This window comes from Ostrinia furnacalis, unplaced genomic scaffold, assembly GCF_004193835.3.
Source record: "Ostrinia furnacalis isolate ACB-3 unplaced genomic scaffold, ASM419383v2 OfSCF3746, whole genome shotgun sequence".
NCBI classification, from domain to species: domain Eukaryota; kingdom Metazoa; phylum Arthropoda; class Insecta; order Lepidoptera; family Crambidae; genus Ostrinia; species Ostrinia furnacalis.
In genome coordinates this window covers 382,017-409,937 of record NW_021133985.1, presented here as the reverse complement: position 1 = coordinate 409,937, position 27,921 = coordinate 382,017, and the positions used below count along the sequence as shown (strand labels likewise).

At 39.4% G+C, this 27,921-nt stretch overlaps 2 protein-coding genes across 5 annotated transcripts; one reads left to right on the top strand and one right to left on the bottom strand.

Annotated features, from left to right (window-relative positions):
• Positions 1-401: 401 nt before the first annotated feature.
• Hexo1 (beta-hexosaminidase 1) lies at positions 402-26,141 on the bottom strand. Of its 4 annotated transcripts, none has more exons than XM_028312064.1 (16): positions 21,799-21,908; positions 16,677-16,738; positions 15,290-15,420; positions 11,868-11,998; positions 11,166-11,271; positions 9,878-10,041; positions 8,490-8,598; positions 7,930-8,051; positions 5,400-5,534; positions 4,744-4,849; positions 4,151-4,329; positions 3,932-4,030; positions 3,525-3,645; positions 3,141-3,233; positions 1,778-1,925; positions 402-1,161 (listed from the first exon to the last, which is right to left on the bottom strand). In XM_028312064.1, exons 2-16 carry the CDS (start codon positions 16,730-16,732, stop codon positions 1,077-1,079), a joined length of 1,785 nt encoding a protein of 594 aa, XP_028167865.1. In that variant the 5' UTR covers positions 16,733-16,738; positions 21,799-21,908; the 3' UTR covers positions 402-1,076. The 4 variants fall into 4 exon arrangements, with proteins under 4 accessions (XP_028167865.1, XP_028167866.1, XP_028167864.1 ...); XM_028312065.1 differs by lacking the exon at positions 21,799-21,908 and adding an exon at positions 25,690-26,141 and having other exon boundaries at positions 974-1,161; XM_028312063.1 differs by lacking the exon at positions 21,799-21,908 and adding an exon at positions 25,288-25,389 and having other exon boundaries at positions 974-1,161.
• On the top strand, positions 25,594-27,917 carry TfIIEbeta (transcription factor IIEbeta). The gene is made up of 6 exons (XM_028312067.1): positions 25,594-25,781; positions 26,254-26,364; positions 26,626-26,788; positions 26,995-27,104; positions 27,200-27,377; positions 27,638-27,917. Exons 1-6 carry the CDS (start codon positions 25,720-25,722, stop codon positions 27,896-27,898), a joined length of 885 nt encoding a protein of 294 aa, XP_028167868.1. The 5' UTR covers positions 25,594-25,719; the 3' UTR covers positions 27,899-27,917.
• The last annotated feature ends 4 nt before the right edge of the window (positions 27,918-27,921 follow it).

Genomic DNA, 27,921 nt, shown 5'->3' with positions numbered 1-27,921 from the left:
GTTCTAACTTTCATAAATAGACATTAGCCTTTTTACGATACTTTGTTAAAAATACGATTCATTTAATACTTACCTGCACCTGGCGGGAATCTTCTTCAGCTAACTAAGGTCGATAAATGAGCAAGACTTATTGGAGTTTAAAACGATTTATTACAAAAAATATGATATTAAGAGTTGGCTAAGTATTTACTTGCGCAGCGTTTTGAGGCGAGTAGGGCTGAGGGCGTTTTCGTCGAGAAACCACTCTAGTGCCGTCGCGCCCGTTCACAGTACCTTAAAATATGGATAAAGAGGTAACACATAAAAATACATTTTTGTACTTTTTAATCATTTTATTTATCAATAAAAGTATTTATTGCAAAACATCACATTTAAATTGGAACGTATAAGTTTTTATCTAGTAACTTACATAATATCTAATTAATAGAAGTGCACCAAATTGACAAAATACATAATAGTACAAGCTTAGCGTAATCAATCACAGTGACATAATTTGCTTAAGAATACTATTTTGTTGTTCCGGGCAGCGCAGGGCTTGTCGTTATGGCAATCCATAAGGGAGGCCTTTGTCCAGCAGTGGACGTTATTTGGCTGAAACGAACTATTTTGTTGTATACCTGGGCAAGTTCGAGGCAGAAGAGTCTTTTCATGGAGCATTAATGAACCTTCTACTTACTTCAATTTAATAAGGGCTATCGTTTTTATACTTAACAGTTGGCACCCCTGGCGATTGACAGGACCTTACTCTACAGTGGCGCCATCTTGGTGAGTGCAAATGCGATAGTCCTCCTACCACTTTAGCGCTCACCAGTTGGTGCCACTGTCTTCGCTACTAGCAAGTGACAGGACCTTACTCTACCTACAGTGGCGCTAACTGGTGAGCGCTAAAACGATAGCCCTCATTAAAGTATCGTCGTCCGCTGTCAACTGTTCCGAGCCATAAGTAAATTAAAAAGAAAAAAGTTTGTTCATTTTGAGTCAATAAAAAAACTCTACGTGGACTTCTAGAAAAGCCCCGTTGCTGTTGCCTGTAGCCCGGGCGAACGCAGACGAATCTCGTGAGGCTAGCGTTGAGATTACGAGTAACAGTACCCCTCGTTTTGGTAGCACCATTCGGGTTGCAGGGACTCCGCCTGGATGCCCATACGGACAAAGCGCTCCCTGGAAGAGAAGAAAAACAAATTATTCGTTGCGGGTTCAAAGACTTTACTCAATCTTCACTGTTTGGATTTTATTGGAGAACTGTAAGTCCTGTTTTTTTAGGAGTTTTCACTTCCTCCTAACTCCCATAACTTCTCCAGCTTACATAAGCTAAATGCTGTGTTAGAAGTGAGTTTATCATAATAGCCTAGCAAATTGACTTTACAAAATCCAACTACAGGACACTGACACCGTTGGGCTATTATCGCCTTGTATTTGCGTTTAGGAATTGTAATGGTGTGAACGGGGTAGGAGCGAATCACCGGATCTTCGGATCTCGAGTCGGCCAGTCCGAGACCTTCACACTTGGGCTATCCTGGCTTCATTGTGAATCCTGTTTAGTGAGGCTACCATTGTCTATAGTCTGGTCTGTGAGCACGTAGAATTTTGTCCAATGACCCCAAGCTACCCATCCTTATCGCTCGCGCGTAATTAGTTGCTATCGCGCTCGCACACTCACTGCGGGTGCCAGTCGCACAGTCGCGACAGCAATATAATTACGCGCGAGCGATAAGGATGGGCAGCTAGGGGTCATTGGCCAAAATTCTGCGTGCTCACGGACCAGGCTTTAGGTTACCTGATGTGCAGCATGCGGTACTCGGCGTCCTGCCACGAGGTGGCGGGCTCGGCCCACAGCCGCTCGGCCAGCGCGGCGGCGCGCGGCCACAGCCGCCCGTCCACGGTCGACGTGTCTGACTGCTCTGACCAGAGCGCTGCTTCACCACCTAGATAGAAGAAGAAAGTATTGACAGTTACTAATGGTCTTCATCCGTAGGTAAATCATTTTATCTCCAGACTCCACTGGGAACACGACTCTCTCTAATTTTCCAGAGGCACGGAGACGGAGAATTCGTCGTACAATCGTTGGCCACCACCCTGATTAGTCTCTTACGACATCAACGACAGTGGAAATGGTCTTAGAAAATCTCTTCAGATATTAAAAAAAAACTAAACTCATAAAACTCATTTATTTTTGCAAATAGGCTTTTAAAAAGCGCTTTTACACATCCCAGTATTAACCCTACCACTGCTTCGGGGCAATAAATGGGCCAGGGTAAATCCGCGAAACAGTAAAAAACTTATGTTCCGATCGATAAAAAAATAACTGTTGTAGTTCTGGTAAATTAAACTTCTGAATAACGATTCATACAAGTTTCCACATAANCAAGAATACGCGTGCGTGAGACAATGTTCGCTCGTATGTAAGGCCTTGTCGAATAGTATCCTGTAGGTGGGCCATCGTGCGTGTTTTGTTTTCGATGTAAACTCGCGGAGATGAACAGGCCTGGTTATACATTAGATCATTCGGTCGTTTTGTCTCCACTGCGGGAACACGACTCTAATTTTCCAGAGGCACGGAGACTTTGTTCTACGATCGCCACGCGCTGGCCAGATGAAAGACCGAGGGTTTAGTGTGAGTTTACATCAAACGTCACTAGCGAGCGAGCGCGTTAAAAAATATATGAAGACTAGCGGCCGCCCGCGACTTCGTACGCGTGGATCCCGTTTTATCCCCTTTAAGTTTTTCCTGAATTTTCTTTACTATAAACCTCACGGAGCCCGAGACCTTTCCAACGAATGCAAAACCGTGGAAACCGGTTCGTGCGTTCTGGAGTTATAGCGTCAGGGAGGGAAACCCGACTTATTTTTATATAGTAGATTTTAGTTCTTGAAAGTTTCCGCTAGTGGCGCTGTAAAATCCGTCATACAATTAATGTCACTTCCAGTCGACATCGAATGCGTTTGACGTATACCTACTCACACTACACCCCCTGATGTTCGCACATTTCACACTGATTTAGCTTCTTACGACATCAACGACAGTGGAAATGGTATTATAAAAATCTCTTCAGATGTTTTAAGGGCAACTTAGTAGGGCAACCTAGCCTTTTAATGTGTGCCAAAGTTCATATAATATGGCATATATAACTTTTACTGACCTAAAACCTGATCTCTGTGTTCAAGAGCGATAACTGCCGGACTGTTGTCGTATACTTTCTGCCATCCGATGTAAGGAGAACACCAGTTGTTACCTGAGACAGAACAAAAACACCATGTATAAATATCAGAAGAAATAATATATTAATCAAAAATCTAATTTGTGACAAACATGGTCCTTTACACCCTGTATTTGCTGAAGGTACCTACTACTGATGTACGACAGACATAGTCCTTTACATACACCCTGTATAAAGCCAAAGCACTAAATGTGCGGCAGACATAGTTAGTCCTTAACATCCTGTATAAGGCCATAGAACTATAATGTGCGGCAGACATGGCCCTTTACTTACACCCTGTATAAGCTAAAAGTATTGCTGACTTACCAGCGCCGACCCACGCTCCGTAGCCGCAGTCGAAGTAAAGCGCATCGTAGTTGGACATGATGAGTCGGTAGCCCTTTTCCAGGAGACCCTTGATTTGAGGGTCGACGCCAGTGGTCCATACCTACAAGCAAACAATAAGTCATAATCAGTACAAATTACTTTAATCCAAATGATGTGCCTATGTTGTACCAGGGAGGAATAATCCCAAGCAATAAGCTCAACCGTATTTGCCCAGATCAATAAGTTGAAGTCACTGGCTTGTGACAGATAAGACCGTACTTACTCGCTAAATGGCGTCAACTGGTGAGTACAAAATAACTTTCTAATAAATGTACGTCATTTTGAAACGTAGGTAATCCTGACACTGTACTGTTTTGGATCGAAAAGATTCTGCGAAAATGACTCACTTGGATAATGTAGTCGTCCTTGTTCAAGTAATCGTCAATGTGCTTATAGTTTGTCAAAGTGCTAGTCCACAGAATGAGAGGAAGTTTCTTCCCAAATGCCTGAAACAAATCACAACTTCATTAAAAAACTGCCAATCAGAAAAAATATTTGGACTGGTAGTAAGTCATATTACAGACTTAAACTCTGATCTGATTGCTGGAGAATAGAACACATTTTACCTTATAAGCCTTATCCTGCGCCTTCTGCTGGAAGTAGTTCCAGAGCTTGAGGAAGCTCTCCTTGTCGAGGTCCCAGCGGTTCTGCATCATGAAGTTCTGGATGGAGTCCGAGGAATTCCAGCACGCTTCGCTCACCTCGTCACCTCCCATGTGGAAAATGTCGGTGGTATCGAACACCTCTGCAAGAATATGGTCAAGATGAGTAGAATAGAATAGAATAAAATAACGTTTATTTTGCTGCCACATGAATACACATACTTACCTACATACAAAAAACAAACGGTCAACATTACAGAGCCAGTCAAAAGAATAATAATTAAAATTAAAATTAATCGGGACAGTTACTTAGGCGGCGTTGCAGCAGCAAAAAGGTCCCCGTCTCAGCATGTGTCAAGTGCATACCACATGACGCTGAGTATCAAACTATATTTAACTACCTACATACAGATCACCCCGACTAAGATTTGTTTTTATTATTTGAAACTACCAGACATAAAAACAGAACGATGTCGTCAAGATAAGAAAAAAGTCGAAAAGTTTTCCCCGATTTTGAAATGTTTTTGGAAACAATCGAGCTCTCTTTCGTCCCTTACCAGCCATGTCTGAGTAGATGTCTTCCAGATACTGGTAGAGCTCGTCTTTGGTGGGGTTGAGCTGACCGCATGGGGGCTCCACGCAGTATGATTTCCATGGCTCGGCCTGTGAAATTAATTTATAAACTTAGTACGAGTAGTCTCGTTAGCTCCTCAATGCTTGTGGAATTCAGAAGCTGATAAAGGTGACTGAGTTTCCGTACCAGCAATATGTTGTCTTGAAGACCATTCCGAGACAACATATTGCTATTGCTACTACTAAGTAGGCCAAGCAATAATTTGGGCCGTGGCTGTGTGAATTATCAGCATATCTAAAACATAAGCCTAGCCACAGCTACAGACAGACTTTTTCTCGGCCGATATTGGCAGTATGGACAATAATGGACATGTCATTCATGTCGGCATTCGGCATCCAAAAGTTGCTGGATTGAGGCGTAGGTTTCTGCCTGTAAAAAGTTTACCTGTCTGTCCAGTTTTAAGTCGCCACTCATCTCGGAGCTCGTAGGTGTATCTAAGTAACTACAAGGGTACAAAGCCTAGCCACATACAGACTTTTTGTCGGCCGATATTTGCAGTATGGATATGTCATTCAATCGCTGGATGGAAGCGTAGTTTGGCTGTAAAAAGTTTCTCGCCAGTCATCTCGGGGCTCGTACCTTGAAGCAGACGGTGAGGTCGGTGTCCTGCCATCCCTCGCCCACGTGCGCCGGCGCATCGAACTCGGGCAGCACGCGCACGCCGCGCTCCAGCCCGAAGCGGACCACCTCGCGAATGGCTGCCTTGGTGTACACCTGGGGACAAAGCAGTTCATATCGAAGTGAACACTGTGACATTTTATATGTTGTTGTACGAGTAACTAAAGTGTAAAGCCTGATGCACTATGGTGTCCCTACTGGTAGGGCAAAAAAAGAAAGATTACATGTATTGTATAGGCTCCTAAAGAGAATTTGACGATTTGTAAGTACTAATTCAATTAGTTTATACTTACAAATAAAAATAATTTTGATTTTGATTGATTTGTTTATGTAGGTAAGCACTATTTAATAGTCCATGTAAATAATAAAAAATTGACTTTGACTTATCGATTGTACAAAGTATACAAATAAGCAGTTAGAGTTATTTGTCTGCCGAAAAGTCTCCCGCTATTTATATGTGACTAGCTGTGCCCGCGACTTCGTCCGCGTGGAATAATGACTTTGGGTAGGCACTTTTAATAATTTTAAAAGTTTATCCGGTGAAAGTTACTCGGTGGTATTATCTTTTTACAACGAAATCGAAAACTACACCTACCGCAGTATTATTGGTAAACTTTTTATTTTATTTTCCTACGGGAGCTAGAATCACCAAGCTTCTAGCCTAGCATGCCACTGGCCGTGGGAGAAGAAGCTTTTCCTCAAGACTATTCCCACTACCTCAAGGGCCTCCGCCAAAACTCTCGCGCGAAAATGAGTTTATGTATACCTACCTACAGGCCCTACAGCGCAAGCAGGTGCCCGCGGCATGACCGTCATGCATTACTATGAATAATTGTTAGGCGAGCGCACGCAGCGGGCACCCACTCCGAGGTTAAGTGGAGGCCCCTAGAGTATGATAGTCTTTAACATGACATGATTGTAAAAAAATGCACTAATGAGTAATTAATAATATCAACTTTGAAGCAAATCACCTCTAAATTTTAAAAGTTTATCCGGTGAAAGTTACTCGGTGGTATTATCTTTTTACAACGAAATCGAAAACTACACCTACCGCAGTATTATTGGTAAACTTTTTATTTTATTTTCCTACGGGAGCTAGAATCACCAAGCTTCTAGCCTAGCATGCCACTGGCCGTGGGAGAAGAAGCTTTTCCTCAAGACTATTCCCACTACCTCAAGGGCCTCCGCCAAAACTCTCGCGCGAAAATGAGTTTATGTATACCTACCTACAGGCCCTACAGCGCAAGCAGGTGCCCGCGGCATGACCGTCATGCATTACTATGAATAATTGTTAGGCGAGCGCACGCAGCGGGCACCCACTCCGAGGTTAAGTGGAGGCCCCTAGAGTATGATAGTCTTTAACATGACATGATTGTAAAAAAATGCACTAATGAGTAATTAATAATATCAACTTTGAAGCAAATCACCTCTNGGCGCGCGCAGTACCTACTTGATCATTATTTTGCTGCGATGATGTTTTAAAACTGCGATATCTCCTAAGATATTTAGGGCTGATTTTTCAATCGTCGGATAACTTTTAACTGAAGAATAAGTTTGGCACATTGACAGTTTCAGTATGGGAAATACGTCAAAACGACAAGTTTATTCTTCAGTTAAAAGTTATCCGACGATTGAAAAATCGGCCCTTAATGAAATCGAATGGTGTAAAGGGCAAGTATGTTTAAAATTAAATACTTGTGATGAATAACTTATTTATTTGGATAAGGATTAATATCATGTTTATGAAAAAACCTCCGTAAATAATGCATTAACTTAAAACAGATTTTTTTTGCATAAAAAAGGTTACTAAGAGCCAACTTTAAAAGATAGACATATGCTATCGCGGACTTTTTTTTAGAACTTTTAAAGGGGAACAATCCTGTCATACATGATTTTTGCGAAACTTTAACCGTTTACGCAGCGTAAGCTCTCAAAAGGAAAAAAATCACTGATTTGAAACATTCTTCATTGGTGCTCCGCTCCTATTGGTCGTAGCGTGATGATATATAGCCTAAAGCCTTCAGGAACTAACGGGCTATCCAACACAAAAAGAATTTTTCAAATCGGTCCAGTAGTTCCTGAGATTAGCGCGTTCAACCAAACAAACAAACAAACAAACAAACAAACAAACAAACTCTTCAGCTTTATAATATTAGTATAGAAGTATAGATGATTTTCAATGAGAAAACTAAGAAAATGCATAAGTAAGTGACTGAAGAAATTATAAACCTGAATCTATTTAAACAAACGTAAGAGCCGAGTTTTTAGATGACGAAATTATAGAAAGGAGGAATCTACCAAATTGATTGGTAGAGACACTACCAAATTGTTTTTTCCTGTTTAACTCAAAAGTTAACTGGCAGAAAATGCCGAATGGCATTAAGTTCGCCTTATGTAACAATTATATAGCATTAAAAAATAAATTATTGTCGTATTTCTGTTCCCTTTCATCGGTTTCGGCCTGCGTGAATGAGAGAGTAAAGAGACTGACCTTCTGCGGGCTCAGGGCTCCGAACTTGTAAAGGTTGGGCCGCTTGGTGGTGACGAAGGGGAAGCTCTGGCTGTCCGTGATGTGCCAGTGGAATGTGTTAAGCTTCACCGCCGCCATCGCCTCTGGAAACCATAGCATTGGATAGAGGAACCTTCCAAGGTAATATGATGAAGCTGTATAGCTAGATTGACTTTTATGGAGGAAAAAAAACAGCTATTACCTCCTCGCATTGACATTAACAACAACAGATTTCTGTTGGTCCACATTTGTGGTCGATGCGTTATTGTCTGACCTTTTGTTATATTCGTACGCATTCTTTTTTAAAATAATTCGTCCATTTGCGAAGACAGTGTAACATCTCAAACTACTTATACCTAGTATAATTCGAAATGTCACACGTCGTCGCAAGTAGGCGATTTGTACCAGATCAAGAGGAGTCAGTGTCAGTCGTACCAATTTTTGTTATTTAAAGACCTCCCTCGTATTTAAAGCGTCAATTATTCACAAAAAACATCAGAGGTGACCAAGACCTAAGTCTAAAATATCGAAAAAAATCTTACCAATAGTCCTTTTGATGGACTCGATGGAGTAGTAGTTGCGGGCGGTATCCAAGAGGATACCTCTGTACGGGTACACGGGTTTGTCGCTGATGTTCACGTCGCGGACCATCTGCAACAATAACATTACATCATCACCATCATCATCATGATTACAGTCTACTGCCTTCTAGTACCTACCTTTCTATGTTGTGCCTCAAAGAATAAAATAAAATAAAATATTTTGCCCCCTGTGTGGTTGAAACCAGAAAATGCAGCTGGCATTGTATTCAGGTACAGGAACGACTACAGATAGCCTGACGGTTGTGACAGAAATAAAACACACTCTCGCTCAACCTCTACACATTCTTTCGCTTTATCCTTTAAAATCCCATGATGGTCCTGGTAAAATTACGTCATCAATAAATATCCACGGATAAACCATGTCTTTTTTATCGTCGTCCTTCGTGATTGAATTCCTGGTGAAATCAGTCTACCATTGATACCTGCGTAACTTACATGTCGTAATCAAAAGTAGGCCATCAAGTAACAAATGTCATTTTTGAGTCATGCAATAAAACTTTCGTCTGGCTTGGCTTTTAGAAATGGGCGTATACATTGTGTGCCAATAGAACTACTTATGCAATTTTGAAAATAAAACAGATAGGTCTTTATCAATGATCGCAAAACGTTATTTTGTTTTGCAATCAAAGATAAGTTTATTGACACCACTTGGGGCATTATCGACAGGGCCGAATTTATCTTCTTTGGGTAGGTATTCTCTCTAATCTGCGAAAATATCTGCAAGATTGTCAGATAGATCCCTGCATTTTAACCTAGGATTGATAAGGCGAGACAAGCTAGCTGACGTCTTCCATTGTTATGTTATATCCAGCCGTTAACATCTGAGAACCGGTCTGAGGCCGATGACTTGTATCTTGTATTCTCTCGATTTCCATAACGAAGCGACATTTAAATCTGCGATTGGGATCCCTAATCTGCATAAAAAACATTTGAATTTATCGTCCAGTGCTCGGCCGAATACATTTAGGATTAAAAAAGAATCTTAACTGTATTTTATCACCGTAAGTGATATTGCAAAATTTTGAGCGTGAGTCCATAATCGTAAACATTTTCGCGTTGATACTGGCCGTAGCGAGTTTATGTCTAATTTATTCAAATCGCCATTTAGCGAGTTTAAATAAAGTTTAATAAAAACAAAACTGAATCACCAGCAATCTTGGGAAGGCATTGCTTTACAAACTTAATATCTTAAATTTAAAAAATACTGTCATGGAACTCGCTGAATATTATTAAAACCAACCAGCAAAATATACTCGTAGCAGATTATCTTGGAACCCTCACGAATACGAGTACCTATACAGTAGTATACAACAAACATAGCCACTTACCAAGAGGTGGTCCCTGATATCGTCAAAGACGAAGAGTTGTGACAGCGTCTCCAGCCCGTGACGCATCCCGAAGAAGGAGTTTGCCGTGATGGTGGCGTTCACGCGATCAGCTCCCGACGGGGACACGCGGAGGCCGTAGCTCTCGTCCATCTCCAGGGAAAATGCTGTGGGAGAATATGCGTGTTTTACTCCAGGGCCTTGAGCTGGCATGAATCTAGGAGGGGGCAAGCCGGGGCGCCTGCCCCGGGCAGCAATGGAAAGAAGTCATGAGCGCGTGAGGGGGCGCCACAATATTTTTTTTCCTGGTTATAAAAAATCATAGAGCCGTAGCTGCTCCAGGCTTACTGCTGTGCTGTTAAAAGTTGATGGATAAAGTTACAAAGTCATGTACCAAGGTAAAGTTGAAGTTGGCGTCAAACTTTTGGAAACTTTCAAACTAATTAATATCCATCGACAAATATTTACTCCGAGTTGTCGTTGACCTTAGTGATGAGGATAATTTTTAATGTCTTGTTTAGCTGCTTACTTAATTTTTATCAATTGAATTTTTTTTTTCGAAATGTTTTTATTATGTTGCGAACTCTTCATTCATGCTAATCGAGTTGATTATCAACATAAACAGCCCAAAGCTAATTGCATAATGGACGAGAAGATTCATACGGCTTGCTTTATCGAAATTAATTAAAGGTTTTTCTAAAACGAAAGCCTTTGGGATTTATATAAAAAGTAATTTAAAATCTCATAAACATTGCAGTTAATGGTACCAAATAAATATTTTTTATTTCTTTTTTTCAATAACCATTAGGAGCCATTATGTATCAAAAAAGCTTTAAAAGTTATTCGAAACCGCAAAAATCCAATCCAAATGTAACGTGTAACGTCCCAAGGAAAAAAATCGCGCCAATAAACGAAAAAAAAAAGATTTGTAACCAATACATTTTAACGAAAACAGCCATTAACCCCACGATACTCGTTTTCGCATAACCTGAGGGATAACGAACTCGGAGAGTGGTCCAAGATCTTCGAATTACTAAGGTTATTTACTACAGGGTCTGTCCAAATTGGATATACATGCAAAAGCAATATTATTATATCGATGGCTTCATCTGAAGAATTAAGCCCCAGCCTGGAAAATCTTAAACAGGGAAAAAGATCACATGAACATTAGAAGTTACGAGGTAACGTAAGGTAAATGTAGGTAGCGAATAAATAAATAATATAATCAACCTATATTAATCATTTGACCATGGAACATGTAGGTACTCGTACTATGTATTGAAAAACTTACCTTTTTCATTAGGATTCTCGTTGACTAAGTAGACGTCCACCGCCTTGCCGGTCAGTTTGGGGGTTGACCCTCTGGGGATTGCCAAGGAGACTTGCTCCTTGAATCTCTGCGAACAAAAATATTCCATTTTAGTCTCTACATGATAGCATTGCCCTTATAATCAGACCTTTTTCAGCTAAGTATAGGTAGTCCTATTCGACACTACATTCTTTTTCAGGTAGGTATTCCTAATCCTGAAAAGAGCATTAGGATATTATAACTTACTAAAGCTACTTTGCTATTGAAAAGAGTCCTAAAGAACTGTTTAGGTATCAATAGGGCTAGTTTATTATTATTAGTCGTTTACAATTAAATTTAAAAGTGCCTACTAAACTACGCGAAGGTATACAAAGAAACAGAAGACTGTTTCTTATAACTAAAATAATACTTGTATTGATTTCTTCTTCTTTAGACTTTTATCTATAATCTCTTCACTGTTCACACCCTATTCAAAAGCCCATGATATGGCAATAATGTTAATTGTATGTTAATTGGCGTCTGCGAAATTATCAACCTCTTTACTTACTACGTAAGATTTGATAATAATTATGAGAAACTAAGGTCTACAACTAAGGCTCTCTAGGTATGCGATGTAAAGTTAAAAAAAAAACAGATTGCGAACCTCCTCCTTTTTTTGAAGTCTGTTAAAAAGACACTAAGTACCTTAGCAGCGGCCTCCATCAGGTCGTCCGTGGCTCCTTTCTTCAGGATCTTCACTTCGATGCTGTTCAGGTTGATCTTCGAGAGGAAGTTGCCTAGGTCCGCCTCCCCGGTAGGCCGTGGCCATAACAGTCCTGGAAATTGCCTTCGATATAAGTCCAACATAGCTCGCAGAATTGCCAAACACAAAGGCAGCGTGCAGGGCATATAGCTCGTAGAGCTGATGGCCGTTGGGGGCTGAGGCAGAAAAGTCCTCGAGTGGCGACCATGGGCCAAGACCTTAAGTGACCGTGGGGCGGAGCCGCGAAAGAATGTCTAGGCCATCTAGCTCGGACAATAACTCGCAGCACCGTCCCAAAGACTTCGGGAGGACACCGTCAGGTTTTAGTGAGTAGGCCCTGCCCATCTGGCAGGGAGAGCCTTACATAACCCACTGGTTCCCCCGGGCCAGTGGGTATGCAATTTCATGCATTTCCTGACGAAAAAAAAAAAAAAAAAAGACCTTAAGTGACCGACGATCTGGTGAGGTGAAGGCCACTGGAAATACTTGGAAGCGAGCAGCGCAGCACCCATACTTGTGGAAATTCTTGGGGGCGCCCTTTGTCCAGCAGTGTTACGTCATTTACTTAGTTAAAACGAAAACCATAAGATTATGGATCAAACTCGGGAGTGTTGTGGTCATCTATGTTCTGTGGTTGGGGTTGTTTGTTTAGTTTTCAGGAGATGGAAATGGCCTCTCCCTTATATGCGAGTATGTACAGATTAAGTACCTATTAAATCAGCTAGGCTGTGCTCGACTACCTACACTAGTAGAATTACTAAAGATTCTAGGCCTCTACAATAGAATAAATTATGTTACTTTGCATTTGTGATTCTATGAGGATAAAATGTGCATGACACATTTTACAATATCTATTTATGACTTGTTATGCAGATAAGTATGTAATAATGGTTTCTATTCCTACCAAATCGTTACTACAATTTGTTTGTTAAATTGCTTTTTCCTGTTAGATGTTTTCTAGGTAAGTAGGTATTGCATTTCTAAATTGTTTCTTATTTATTTATGTGAAGATTAGCGTTGTAGTCGTTACAAAACATGTTACTTTTAAAAAGGTATTAATTAACTTTAACGATAAACAGAATTGCAAATAATTAGACAAACTATTAACTCGCTTTCATATCAGTACGATCGTGATACTAATTTCACTTTTACCAAAGTAAATAGGTAAGTACAATGCTTGTATCGAATTGCGTATGCGTGAATTGAATTACCTACAATCAAAGGTTTTTTTGTTTGGTTTGGACCGATGAATTTAATTACCACTATTAATAAAACGTCAATCAAATTATGTTTCCCAAAAATAAATCCTTAAGACTATTTTTAATAATAATAAAAATTATTGTCTCATGCAAATTGACATTATTGAGCCTTTTTCCAAACGAATAAGTTTTTGGCAAAAACAAGCTGAAAAGAAGCTCCACAAAAAAACTCAGTTCAACTTTCTTTATAAAACAGGTTTAAATTGTATCTGGAATTTTGGGAATAAGTATTTAATTTCATCATTGCAAGGTTCTCTGCGGTGCATTGTCATCGCTACAGTAAAATTCACAAATGAGTTAACTAACGTACTTACTATTGTTGTATAGGTAACCAAATTAGAATAGAGAAATCAGTAATGACTTATACAGTTTTGCGCAATCCATAGCGTACTCTTATGTGATTGTTTTTAATCGTGTGTGGGCGATGTATCCTGTAGGATAGCCTACTTACTTAGTTGATTGTTGCGCATTCGCTGTTATCTACGGCACTGATTACAAACCAACTAACGGTATTCCTAACACTAACATGCATTCTTCGGTGCAATAAAGGCGCGTGCGCACGGGTGACATAAAATATTATTTGTAAAATAATAAAGTAACGTAGTCTAAAATGAAAGATCTAAAAGCCTAACAATTTGTGATGTTATTCTGTATCAGTACTTCTAGCATGAACAACTTTCGTCTTCGAATCGTTTGCGTATTCGACAAAATTCGATACTCAACCTTCGAATTACTTAAATGATAACGTGACAAAGATTCTCAAAATAAGTTTCCCAGTGGGGGCATAATTTTCTGTTCGGTTTGGTTGGTGGTAGGGCTTGTTCCAACTCCGCCTGGCTAGCTACTACCATTCTGTAGCCATAACAACAATGTTAACAGCATTGTTGTCTTCCGGCAGTTAGAGGTAAGATAGCCAGTTCCTCTGTGGTTAGGGATTCCGGGTGAAGCTCGCTTCCACCTTGGGCCTGATCATCACTTTCACTTACCATCAGGTGAGATACAGGCCAAGAGCTTCCCCGTTGTGGATAAAAAAAAATTCGCAAATGATTCGAACTCGAAAGTTTTTCGTGCTAGCTGTACAGAAAACAACACCATTTTCACCATTTTACCAACGCCAGACAAAAGTCTACAGACACAAATGAGTAGAAACCACAATGTCTCACAGTCTGGCGTTTTTTATCTTAATAATCACATTCACAATATTCATTTTCAGACACAATATAAATTGTCTGGGTGCGAATGGCAAGGCTAAGTATCTTGTTCTTGATAATGTTTTGTGAAAGTAAATCGTTCTATTTATTTGTGTACGTTATCACGAGGAGTGTTAATTGACTAATAGTAATTTTCCAAAATAAACAACGACTTGCATCAAGTTGTATCGATATTTAAGTCTGAATTACTTAGTAGGTGGATACTCCTTTTCTGAAAAGGAATATGATCCCATTGTTCAGATAGCACGTGAAGTCGCCACAGTCGTCTGACTGTAACGACTACACGGCAGCAGATTTTCCAGTTTTTAACTCAGTAAATTACAGAAAGCTAGAAGAATTACATTTTCTAAAACGAAATCTGCCTTTACGGTGAGTGGATGTCGAAAAGGAAGGTTGGCAGCACGTCGTCTGCTGTCACCCTGCGAAGGCTCTGCTTCCATCGACTCAACTCACCGTACTCGATGCAGAACATCTTGCAACCCACCAGGCTGAGCGCGGGTCGTTTGTCAGCTTGATGCACTTGCTGTCGCACTTGCTGTCGCACGACCAGCGCCATACCACGTCTGCTGTCGCGCTGCGAAGGTCTGCTTCTATCGACTCGACTCACCGTACTCGTTGCAGAAAATCTTGCAGGCCTCCAGGCTGAGCGCGGGTCGTCCGTCAGATTGACGCACCTGCTGTCGCACGACCAGCGCCACACCACGTCTGCTGTCGCGCTGCGAAGGTCTGCTTCTATCGCCTCGACTCACCGTACCTACTCGTTGCAGAACATCTTGCAGGCCTCCAGGCTGAACACGGGTCGTCCGTCAGATTGACGCACCTGCTGTCGCACGACCAGCGCACACCACGTCTGCTGTCGCGCTGCGAAGGTCTGCTTCTATCGCCTCGACTCACCGTACTCGTTGCAGAACATCTTGCAGGCCTCCAGGCTGAGCGCGGGCTCCGAGCTGCGCGGGTCGTTCTTCAGCTTGACGCACTTGCCGTTGTCGCAGGACCAGCGCCATACTACGTCCTCTGCTGCCACGCTGCAAAGAGGGCCAGTTTCAGGGCGGGTTCTCAACAAAGCGGGGAGATGTGTTTGAATTGAATAGAACCAAAGCTGAGCGAATATTATCATCATCATTTCAGCCACAGGACTGCCTCTGCCTCTCCCAATGATTTCCATATCGCCCGGTTGGGATGCGGCCTACATCTAGCGCCTTCCTGCTACTTATATGAAGTCGTCGGTCCACCGAGTGAACGTCCTACGCTACGCCGCGTTTTCCGGTAAGTACACTGAATAGAGAGGTGTTGTGAAAATAAATAAATCTGATTGCTTATTCAAACACATCTTCTCTCTTCCATTTTAGTGAGAAATAACGAAATCTGATCGGTTATTCAAACACACTTCTTCTCCTCTCCGTTTTAGTTGAAACCGGGCTTTATATGTAACATTGCAATGAAATATGGTTGACTAATCGTAGCCATGTCCTAATTTGACGGAGAGATAATATAATTTTGGTAAAAAAAAGTGAAAATTAACGATTGCATTTTTTTATTTCCCTAGCTAGAGTCTCCAAACAAATAGCGTCATAAACTCATTGTATGGTCATCAATAAACACTCTTTCAATTTGCAGTTAAGGATTGGTAACGATCGCTACCAATCAGCCTAAACGTTTAATTGCCCTAACGATTACGATTACCCAGTATAAATAGTAGATGAGGACGTTTGTTCAAAGACCTAGGTAGCACGTAACAGAGCACTATGACGCAAACATACTTAATTAAGAGACGGTACTACTCCTAAGTACCTATAACTACATCTTCGTCACGTACTCTGGGATAATAGACTAAAATAGATAAATCAATTAGTATTTTCAAAGTAGAGCATGATATTAGGAGTTCTAATCCCAATTAACCCCATCGCTCAAGGATAGATGCTGAAGTCTGCAATGGTCACAACAGGCAACTAGAAATTTTAGTTACTTACCCGACTCATCACAGTAAAATCTTACTAGTTTTAGTAGTAAACAGGCAAAGGCCACTCAGTAACTAATAAATCGATATTTTATATAGTCTATCTACAGTAACTCTACATTTAACCAAACTCACAATGAAAGCACACGAGTAATTCATCTGATGAAAGCTTTTATTTAAAAGCCTGTGTTAGCTTTCCTGTTTTTCTACTAATCCAAAACCAGAAGGGAGCAGCAAGTCCATAAAAATGAAGTTTCTAAAGAAGACACCTTCTTTAGAAACTTCAATATTGAGTTTGAAAAATAAAAAATGTACTTTACTTACCTTAGTATTAAAACTAGAACGCCAAAAATAAACAGGGGAATCCTACGGGACCACATTGTAACCTGAAACAAAATGTCGGAAATTAGCAATCTGAAAAACAGGCATTTATTGGTCAGTTTAAAAAAAACCCCAGTCCACTACAAAATATATGTATAGAAATATAGTGCATGTGTAAGTTTTAACCGAGATAATAAGAAAAACCCTATTTAATTTTACTTATTTGCCGTATCTAGGTATTTTGATAGCTTTCTAACAAGCCATGTTACCGCAAAAGTCTGTGGCGATCTANTTATTCTTATGTCTCGTGTTAAATGAGTGGACGTCACTTCGTTCTGATAAAGGATTTGTGGCGATCTAGGTACGCCACAATGAAAACTCATTGGTCCGCCCGCGGCGCTCCGTCCCGCGCGCTCCTGGCCGGCAATAAAAAAGAAGATTTTATATTGTCAACTTTGACACTTCACTGCGATTTGCTCTTTTGATTTTATTCGGATTGTTAATTTTATTTCTTTTATGTTTTTGTAAATAGTCAATTGTAAATATATTTGTTTATTCAAAGCCTCTTATGATTTTACTAAATTCTGCTTCTGCTAAAGTAATGTGAGGAGGCGTTCGATTCGTCTCCCACATATTGGTGACCCCGTATACAAGAAGACGCAAGAAAAAAGTTTCGGTCTGCTNTGCCGTAATAAGCGATTAGTCGACGGAGTTACATCGCTCTCGGTAGCTGCTTTTTCGTCTGGAAATGATGACGTCGCTTCTGTCAAAGTGCCTTCAGGTAGTAATTCCGAGTCAGAATATCATCGGATTTTATCAGAGTATCCGGAGATCACTCGTCCTGCTGGAATTCATTCTCCTCCCAAACACAATACGCTGCACTTTATCAGAACTACTCCCGGCCCACCTGTTTCCTGCAGACCTCGCCGTCTCGACCCTGTTCGTATGCAGATTGCAAAGAAAGAGTACGAGGAAATGGTAGCTAGTGGTGTGGCTAGACGGTCTGAAAGCGCTTGGTCATCAGCTCTACATCTGGTGAGGAAGAAAGACGATGGTTGGAGACCGTGTGGAGACTACAGAGCGCTTTATTCAAGAACAATTCCGGACCGATATCCAATTCGCCATATTCACGATTTTTCGTACCAGCTGGCAGGTTGTGCCCTTACGACCGTGAGTTGCTAGCTGTGTACGAGGCAATCAAATACTTTCGGCACATGGTTGAGGCCCGAGCATTTTCAGTGTTCACCGACCACAAACCTTTGCCTTTTCTCAAGCCAAAGATAAGTGCTCACCTAGGCAATTTCGACACTTGGAATTTATTGCGCAGTTCACTACTGATCTTCGATATATTCCTGGCCCTGAAAACGTTGTCGCTGATGCCCTCTCCCGAGTTGAAGAAATCACATTACCTTTGGATTACCAGAAACTTGCACAGTCTCAGGAGCATGACCCTGAACTGCAAGATCTGCTGCTTCACGGTTCTTCCCTCAAGCTTCAAAAGATACCGACCACGTACAGTGACATACCTGTTTACTGCGACACTTCTATGACTGTTCCACGTCCATTTATCACTCCTTACTTCCGAAGACAAGTTTTTGACATGCTGCACAATCTTCATCACCCCGGAAGTTCAGCTACGGTGCGACTGGTCTCTCAACGCTTTGTTTGGCCAGGGATTCGCAAAGATTGTAGAGAGTGGGCTAGGCAATGCATCAGCTGCCAAAAAAGTAAAGTATCACGTCATACTCATTCGCCACTTTCTTCATTTCCCACACCATCTTCACGATTCACTCACATTCATCTCGACATTATTGGGCCGTTGCCTCCATCCTCTAATTTCAGGTACTGCCTTACTGTCATCGACAGATTTACCCGATGGCCTGAGGCATATCCACTTCAGGACATCACTGCGGAGAGCTGCGCTGCCGCCCTCGTGTCGGGTTGGATTGCCAGGTTTGGCTGTCCCGAGCGAATAACCACTGATCGCGGCCGTCAATTTGAGTGCCACCTCTTCGAGGCCCTTGCTGCCATGGTTGGTGCGCACCACTTCCGCACGACCGCCTACCACCCTGCGGCGAACGGCATCGTCGAGCGTCTACATCGACAACTCAAGGCGGCGATCATGTGCCATGCTCCTTCGCAGTGGCATGAAGCTCTTCCGTTGGTCTTACTTGGCATGCGCAGCGCTTTTAAAGAGGATCTTCAATCATCCCCTGCTGAGTTGGTGTATGGCGAAACTCTTCGCCTCCCAGGTCAGTTCCTGAGTCCGAGGGATGATTACAAAACTGCCGATGTCACGCAGTACGCAACCCGGCTTCGCGCATACATGGCCAAGCTCACCCCTCGGCCAACTTCATGGCATGCCACTTCATCGTTTTATATTCCACGAGATCTTCAGTCCAGTTCGCATGTTTTCGTCCGGCAAGATCGCCTTAGAACATCATTGGAGCCTCCATATGCTGGTCCATTCAGAGTGATCAAGAGACAACCAAAGTTTTATACTCTGGACATCAACACAAAGGAGGTAAACGTCTCTATAGACAGACTTAAGCCAGCATATGCAACACAGGATTCAAGAGAGGCCGAGATTCAACACGCCAATGAAGAAAATGTCAGGCAGACCTCCAGCGGCAGAATAGTGAGGTATCCAGACTTCTACCGACCGTAGTTACGGTCTGGCGGGGGAGTACTGTGGCGATCTAGGTACGCCACAATGAAAACTCATTGGTCCGCCCGCGGCGCTCCGTCCCGCGCGCTCCTGGCCGGCAATGAAAAAGAAGATTTTATATTGTCATCTTTGACACTTCACTGCGATTTGCTCTTTTGATTTTATTCGGATTGTTAATTTTATTTTCTTTTATGTTTTTGTAATATAGTCAATTATAAATATATTTGTTTATTCAAAGTCGCTTATGATTTGTATAAATTCTGTTTCTGTTAAAGTAATGTGAGGAGGCGTTCGATTCGTCTCCCACAAGTCATAATAGATCAGGATCTTAAAAGGATAATAAAAAGAGCCAATCAAGAGGCTAGAAGTGTGATATGTGATTGATCGCTCTAAGCTGCTAAACTAGTGTCAGTAAACTTATGGTCTTCGGCGAATGATGATGGCGGCATGCAACAGAATATGCTGGAATTAACTAAATTAACACCAATCTGTAACCTAATATTATATTATCTGTGCTGTAACCATGTTCTTGCAAATAAATGATTTTATTATTTTATTATTATTATTAATGCCTGAAAATCACGTAAAAATTCGTAGAATCGAGTTGAATCATTATTTTTGATATTGTTGAAATTCATAAAATGTGTTGAAAGCGATGAATGTATCAAAGAGACATTTTTTCTTACCCAGTAGGTTACGTTCAATTCACACACCCTTAGAAATGTTTGAGTCACTTTGAAAAAATTACAGATAGATATTCTATAGTTATCTATCTCATCTTTAGATAATGTTATTAATACGAGTTGTATGACCACACGTAGAACTGAGAAAGCAATGCAGTAAGCAAATTACAATTACGTATTTGAAATTAAATATTAGTCTGACCGGAGCACATACAACGGTATCGTTATCGTCAGGTAAGTAAGTAATGTAACAATCGAAAAAATACTAGTTATAACACTGTAAGATACCTACCAACTTTAGCTACACCTAGCAACGTCTGCGTTTTTAATTTGCGGATAATTTTATGCGTTGTTTGCACGCGGTATTAATTCAGAATGAATCACAGTCGCAGAACACACGTGCATTGAGAAAGAAAACTGTAGGACTGAACGTTTTCCCGTAAGATAAGAAAGATGTATTTAACAATATTTTGAGCGCTTAGCTCTCAAAAGTTTTTGTAATTAAAATAATGTTAGCGCACATGACGTATAGTTTAAGTACTCGAATATATTCAAAATTTTGAACGGCTTGTTGACAATTTCAGATCAATTCGACAAAGCTTCGTAATTTATAAACCCTTTCATTGTCGAATTGATCCACCTCTACATAAGTTACGATGTTATCAATATTTTCTTCGTTTACAAAAAAGCCCGTTACAATATGATTCATTTAATATTAAAAGAAACAGTTTTGTGTCTGGTGTAACCCACCGCGTAACAAATAGGTCCAAAGGGATGTGGCCAGTGTAAACCCAACTTCATTATTTACGCGTGTTTCAGCTTCAGAATGTCTGGCAGAATTTTTCAGGTCTGTACGGAAGTAAATTGGATTTTTTGAACACAAATCTTTGATAAACTGATGAAGTTTTTGGATCCGTATCGACATAACTGTCAATCTTTTTCTACCAACATTTTTTTTTGATTGCTCTGTTATTTCCTTCCTACATAACAATCGCGTTTGTATTTTATTAATCGGTACACGAGGTTATCACCTTCATTTACGGTTTAAGACATTTAATTTGATGTTTTTTGTTCTTTTAATACAATTATTGTAATAAGTTTTTTTCCTCCTAGTAAAATAATTCAATACCTGTAAGTTCCTCTGACCTATCGGCTATCATCTGTGTCCTTCGCTCATATGCTTATCGGACGAAGTGTTTTTATCAAATTAAAGTGGGTTACAAATAGATTACCAACAAGACTTTTGTTTGTGTTAGTAAATAAGGAACATAAGGTTTAATATAGGTAGTATGAAAGAACTTTTCATTGTTACTAAGAAGCAACGTTTAACTTGGGTGTAGGTGGTAGCTACATAAAGTTTTCCTACTTATTTACCTACAGGAGAAGTCACACAGTTAAAATACATAATTAAACGTTTATGGACATTATTTTAATTGTTCATCGTACATAATACCTATTACGTTATTAACATAATAAAAATAAGATCAAAACAAATATACCTACCTAACATAAGTTATGAACCAGTTTTGTACGATTTTACGAAATAGATGAATAACTAAATAGTACATTGTTATTAGTAGATCGTGCCACTTTATTGTTATCCTTTGGCGTTACTAATTACTTGATTATCTGTTCAACAACATCAAAACAATGAGATCTGTGTGTAGTTACTATTTTTGTTAATTAAAAAAAACAGACTAATAACTAACCAAGACGATAAATACTATCGATTCATACGCGGATAAAAGTGGTATTTATTCACTGTTTAACTCACCTGACACGTCCGCCGCGCTAAGCAGAGGTCACAGCATTAAGGCTGCAGCATTTGCCGGGGCTGAGGCGACCAAACTTGTTTCGTTGTTTGCTTCTTGACATTTTTATTAGCGCCGATAATGCCAGTGACACCGGCGATAATGACCGGTGGTTATCGAAGCAATATCGAGATATTCCCACCTCATAACGGGACATGAGAAAAAACCGCGAACAAACTACCTTTAGACAAGCTACAAGCTAGCCATCTCACAGACAGACCAGGTGCAAACTTTAATAGTATTATTTATAAGTAACGAGAAAGAGCTAACAAATACATTTTGCAAAACCGTGTCAGAAGAACGATATTGAGGGCCATGAAAGTTTCGCGAATTTATGAAAGAGTTGCTTAACTAAGACCACGTGTTTTTCCTCCCTTTTTCCGAATATAACTCGGCAGTGATTCTTGAGATTATTTTCAGTAGTTTTTATTTTATTTTATTTTATTTATTAGGACAACCAACAAGACAAACACGCATACATGAAATTACTATAACTAAAAGTGCTGTCTTAATTAAAGGCTGCCACGTCATGCAATGTGGACAGTTGCAAATATAAGAACTAAGAGATAGTAGGTAACACAGTGAAAAATTGAAATATAAAGTTTTCAATAGTTCAACACTTTTACTCCATGTGTAAAGTATGAGATCATGTAGGAGCTTTGAATTTTTTGACGTTTTAGGACTTAAATCAAGTGCCAATATTTTATTCAACATTGAATAAAGATAATTAAGTAATCACACACATCACACCCGTCAAGTGTGGAACTAATTAGCATATGCTAATTACTTATTTTGATGATTGTTTTCGCAAAATCCGTCCGATTTTAGTGTTTTCCATCATAAAATCACAAAAGTTAAGGTCTCTCGAGGAATTATTACTTAATCGGAAGACATGTATTGTGAAGGGGAAGGTGAATACCGCACTGGAGATCCCATGAAAATTCTAGATAATGTCCTTCTTACGTTAGGTAGGTAGGTATACCTACATTATTGCAACATTCGTTGCTTTTCGCGGTCTTTTCTCAAAGGCGATTTCTTCCAGACAACCCACAGAGCAGTACTTAACGTACTATACATAGGCTACATTTAAAAATGTGTGTCTATGTATCAACAAAGTAGCATTGCATTGTAACTTTGCACAAAGTGTAGGGAGGGACTTAAATTATCGTGGCGGCCTATCGTAATTTGTGGCTCGGCCCTAACTTCCTGATACAACGTTTATCAGCAGGATATTTGACGGTTGCCCACACAGTTCCACGGTCCTTTCCTAGAAATTATTTAGCAAGCCTAAGGCTATTCTTCCTAAGTCTGTTTTTGTATTGTTTGATCAACTACATTTTCCCACGTATTCGGGTGTACCTCAGGGTGTACCTAGTTGAAATCCTGCATTGACTTTTTACGATCCATTCAATGTAATTAGTTATTAATACTTATAAAGTATGATTAGGTAGGTACAGCGACGGCACCTCAAGATAAATACTGATGTATTTAGGTACCTAGTTGTAAACTTGTAATAGTTGCGATAACAAACCCTGCCTATACTGCTTCATAACGTCTTTGAATTGGTATGGTCACTGTTACACTATTAGTCACGCTAAAATAGGCTAAACGACACCGTCTGAATACATAGGGGAGACCGGGTACAATAGTACCACGGGTCAATAGTACCATCGGCGATATTTCTTCATACAAGCGACGTTAGATTGTGTGCATAGTGTCAGAATATGCGCTTTTTGTGTTTCCATCCGCTCACCAGTCGGCGGCGCTTGTGCTGAGAAACGAAGGTGTACAGGAAGGATTTTTGTTTTTTGCCCAGCCGCAGTAAGTTTTTATGTCAAATATATGAGCCCATAAGTTGGCTAATATGCTATTTGTTACCAAAGTATTGTTGTCAATAGTTTATCCAGGCTCTAAACTTGGTATCGACAGCGAATTATTGGCATTCACTGTGAAAATGACTGAATTTCAGGTGAGTTCTCTTGACTACCTACTTGGAACAATTGTACCAGTCTCCATGGGGTCAATTGTAGCGGTACAATCAACCCCGTGGTACAATTAACCCCGGAACCTTATTTTATACTTACTACATAATATTTTAAATTGGTTTTAAAGTACCTACCTATTATACTTATAATAAGATAAGTTATTATAAAACATTCACGTGGTTATTTTACATTTTTACAATTACAGGCATACCTACCTACTGAAAATATAGTCTAAGCTCATTCATAGTTATAGTGCATTAAGCATTAATTAGATACATCTTAATGTGTTTTATTAAATAAGTAGATAAAAAGGTGATATAAGTACCTAAATGCCTACTTAAAATGTTTTAATATAGGTTTCTAAAACCCTTCTGAATATGTACATTTTAGCTTAATTCAGTAAGTAACTAAGTATTTGAACATTTTGTTTTAGATGCCTCGGCGTAGAGTCAAAAGTACGGATCGCGGATCAACGGATCTATTCCTTTATGAACAGGCTTATGAAAAAATCTTAAAAGGTCGAAGCAGTAGTAGGTATAAATAATCAGGGTCAATTGTACCAGGGGTCAATTGTACCCTCATACAAAAATAGATTTTTCAGTTTTGATATTTCTATCATTGTTATTATGCTTATTGTTGTTTCAGATGCAATATCCGAGCCAAATAGATGGCATATAATGTAGAAACAGTTAGTTTTTTCGTTTTTATGGAAGAAAAGTTATTGTGTAGTTTTTAAACTTAAGTGTTGATTTTTCATACTTGTTCCTAAATATTTTCGATCTCAATTAATAAAGACTGATGATTGTAGGAGATTAAGAGAACAGAATACCAATAAAGGTGATGATTAGATAAACATAACTACTTTTACTGCCTCATATATTATTGGTACAATTGACCCGTTGTAGGGGTCAATTGTAACATGAGACATCGTACAGTTCAAATTCGTTTTTCATTAATATTCGAAATAATAGTTCAACTCTGCATGCTAAAATTTGTAGCTTAAGAGTCTAGTTTTTACAGCATCCTAACAGAATAAGTTACATTTCATTAGATTTCTCAATATTGAACAATTTCCAAAAAATGGTACTATTGTCCCCGGTCTACCCTACGGAACATAGTAATACGGTCTAATAATATATTTATCCACTTCCAACCATCCTTCGCCGTAGCTTACAACAAGTCACACTGTTAGTACTGTCACAGTGTTTTTAAATGAAATACTTTATCACAAAGATTAAGAAACAAAACCGAGTAAAGTGTGAAAATTTGCAATACATTTAACTGTCCCCTAACAAAAAACCACATAAATCATTAAAGTCGTATCGTCGAACCCGGGACACATTTCGCACAAGGACTTACTGCGCCACTGCGCTATGCCAATTCGGTATCAACAAACACTGAAATACTTCGCTTACCGAATTAAAAATTAAACAAACAAACAAAGGTAGCTGGCAGACACGAACTTACTTTTTGTTTGTTCAGTTCTGAATGTGTATTTCGACTTGCCAATGGATGATGAATCATGCATGCATGCCCGGTTTCGGTTAGATTCATATGTGGTTAGATTGGCCCATCGGCTCTTAAAATTATAGGGAATGCAGGTTAGTTTATAAAGGAAACCTAAATATTTTTATTTTCACTGTTTTCAATTAATATTTAATAAAATACTATTCTGATACCAAACAAAATGATAAAATAAGCTTAAATGCCTTTGCTACTACTCCGAATAAAAAAAGCAAACATACGTCAACGTCACATCGTGAATGTCAATGTCAAAGTTGTCAAATTTATTGAGCATTGATTTTGATCGGAAGTGTGAGACAAAAACAATGAATTGAAAATAAATAAATAAACTTTTATAATTCTCACCTTTTGTGACTTGTGTGTTTGTTAAAAACAATGGATCCGGCTCTGCTGCGGGAACGGGAGGCGTTTAAGAAGAAGGCACTTGCGACACCGAGGTACGATACTACATCGTTCTGTCACCAATGGAACACTGCCGCGACTGGTGGCTTTGTTGGGCCCAATTATGTACTTTCTCTCGCTCTAACATACGACACCCTCGAATGGAACTACTCCAGTGGACTTCACCAAGAATGGATTGGATATTACCATCCTGTTGTACCTACTTCTACAATCTTAATTGTATTTTTAATGATGTATGAAGTAATAAACACTTGAATATTGGTATTCAACTGTTCATGATGCACTTAAATAATACTTAATTGAATCTGCCTACCTGATCATTAAAGTTGAAAAGTATTGGAAATTCTTATTTCTCTTAGATGTACCTATGTAGTTTATTTTCCAATAAAATCTCTGCTTAAATCTCAAACAAATTGAAGTCATTCTATATTATGATATTACAAAGAGGAAATCAAATTCAATTTCAAACTGTACTGACAGGCCTACTTAAAAATCAGTTTTTTTCAGCATTGAAAAGAAGAAAAGAGATGACTCCCAATTCAAAGATGACAGCAAAAAGAAGTCAAAGTCTTCATCATCCAGCTCAGCCAGCGCAGGGCCCAAGCTGGATGCGTCAAAGTAAGTCAAAAATACATTTTCTATAAATCTAGATAAATCTAAACAAAGTCAATGATGCATTTTCTATAATAAAACGAAACCAACATAGATTTTCATAATCTTCTTGTCTTAACACTGCTCGTGCTCAGTTCTTTTCCTTTGCTTTTCCTATAACAGTACCTATATGAGTTCTACCACCAACATACAGAGCAATAAATCAGTTGTAATTATAAGGTTGTATAATTTTTACATAAGTTTCACCTAAAACTTTTATATTTCCAGCTACAAAACAATGGCTGGTAGTTCATCGTACAGATTTGGTGTACTTGCCCGGATAGTCAGGCACATGAGGTCACGGCACCAAGAAGGGGATGACCACCCGCTCACATTGGACGACATCCTGGACGAAACCAACCAGTTGGATGTTGGTAACAAAGTCAAACAGGTAATTATTGTTTGCCTTTCACGGGCATAAGAAGTCCAAGAAGTTTTCATTGTTTTTGGAGCTTGATACAAGGGAATAAAGTTTAAAATATGGTGGGAACTAATATTCCCACTGCCATATTAACGGTTAAGATAACAAATTGATGATTGTGTACTCCACTATACCTCTATTCTTGTTGATAATGATTTTAAATGTTATTTTTTCAGTGGTTACAAACAGAGGCACTACAAAATAATCCAAAAATAGAATGCACACCTGATGGGAAGTACAACTTTAAGCCTGTTTACAAAATCAAGGACAAAAAGTCCTTATTGAGGTTAATAATAAAATATATGTACATTTATCCCATATTATTTTAACCTATATCCTAAAAACTTGTTATATTCATGGGATCCTTCCTATACCTTTCAGATTACTAAAACAGCAAGACTTAAAAGGACTTGGAGGCATCTTACTAGAGGATGTCCAAGAGTCTCTGCCTCACTGTGAGAGGGCCCTCAAAAGCTTAGCACAAGAAATTTTGTACATAACCAGACCTACTGATAAGAAGAAAATACTATTCTACAATGATAAGACTGCAACTTTAGATGTGAGTATTTAATCTTCTGTTAAAAATATTTTACTTTTTACAAACAAACTAAAGGACAACCACCTCATTTACAAAAATAATCCTACTCTAATGACTAATGGTTGGTTATTAAGATAATTAAAAACCAATTAAAAGTTGATATAGATAATGCTTTATTAACATGGTATATCAATCATGACACGTTTGACCTATTAAAAGTACCTACTGTACAAAATTATCTTATACATTAATATAAAATCAAAGTCTTACTTTTTACTTAGGTTGACGAAGAATTCGTCAAACTCTGGCGTGCTACAGCCGTCGATGCTATGGACGACGCGAAAATCGAGGAGTATCTCGAAAAACAAGGCATCAAAAGTATGCAGGACCACGGGCCTAGGAAACCAGCTGTACCGAAAAGGAAGAAGGTCTCACAAAAGCGGCGGCAGTTCAAGAAACCCAGGGACAATGAGCATTTGGCTGACGTTCTTGAAACATACGAAGATAATACCTTGACGCAGAAGGGGGTTTCTATTAAATAAAATGTATTTTAAATAGTAATATT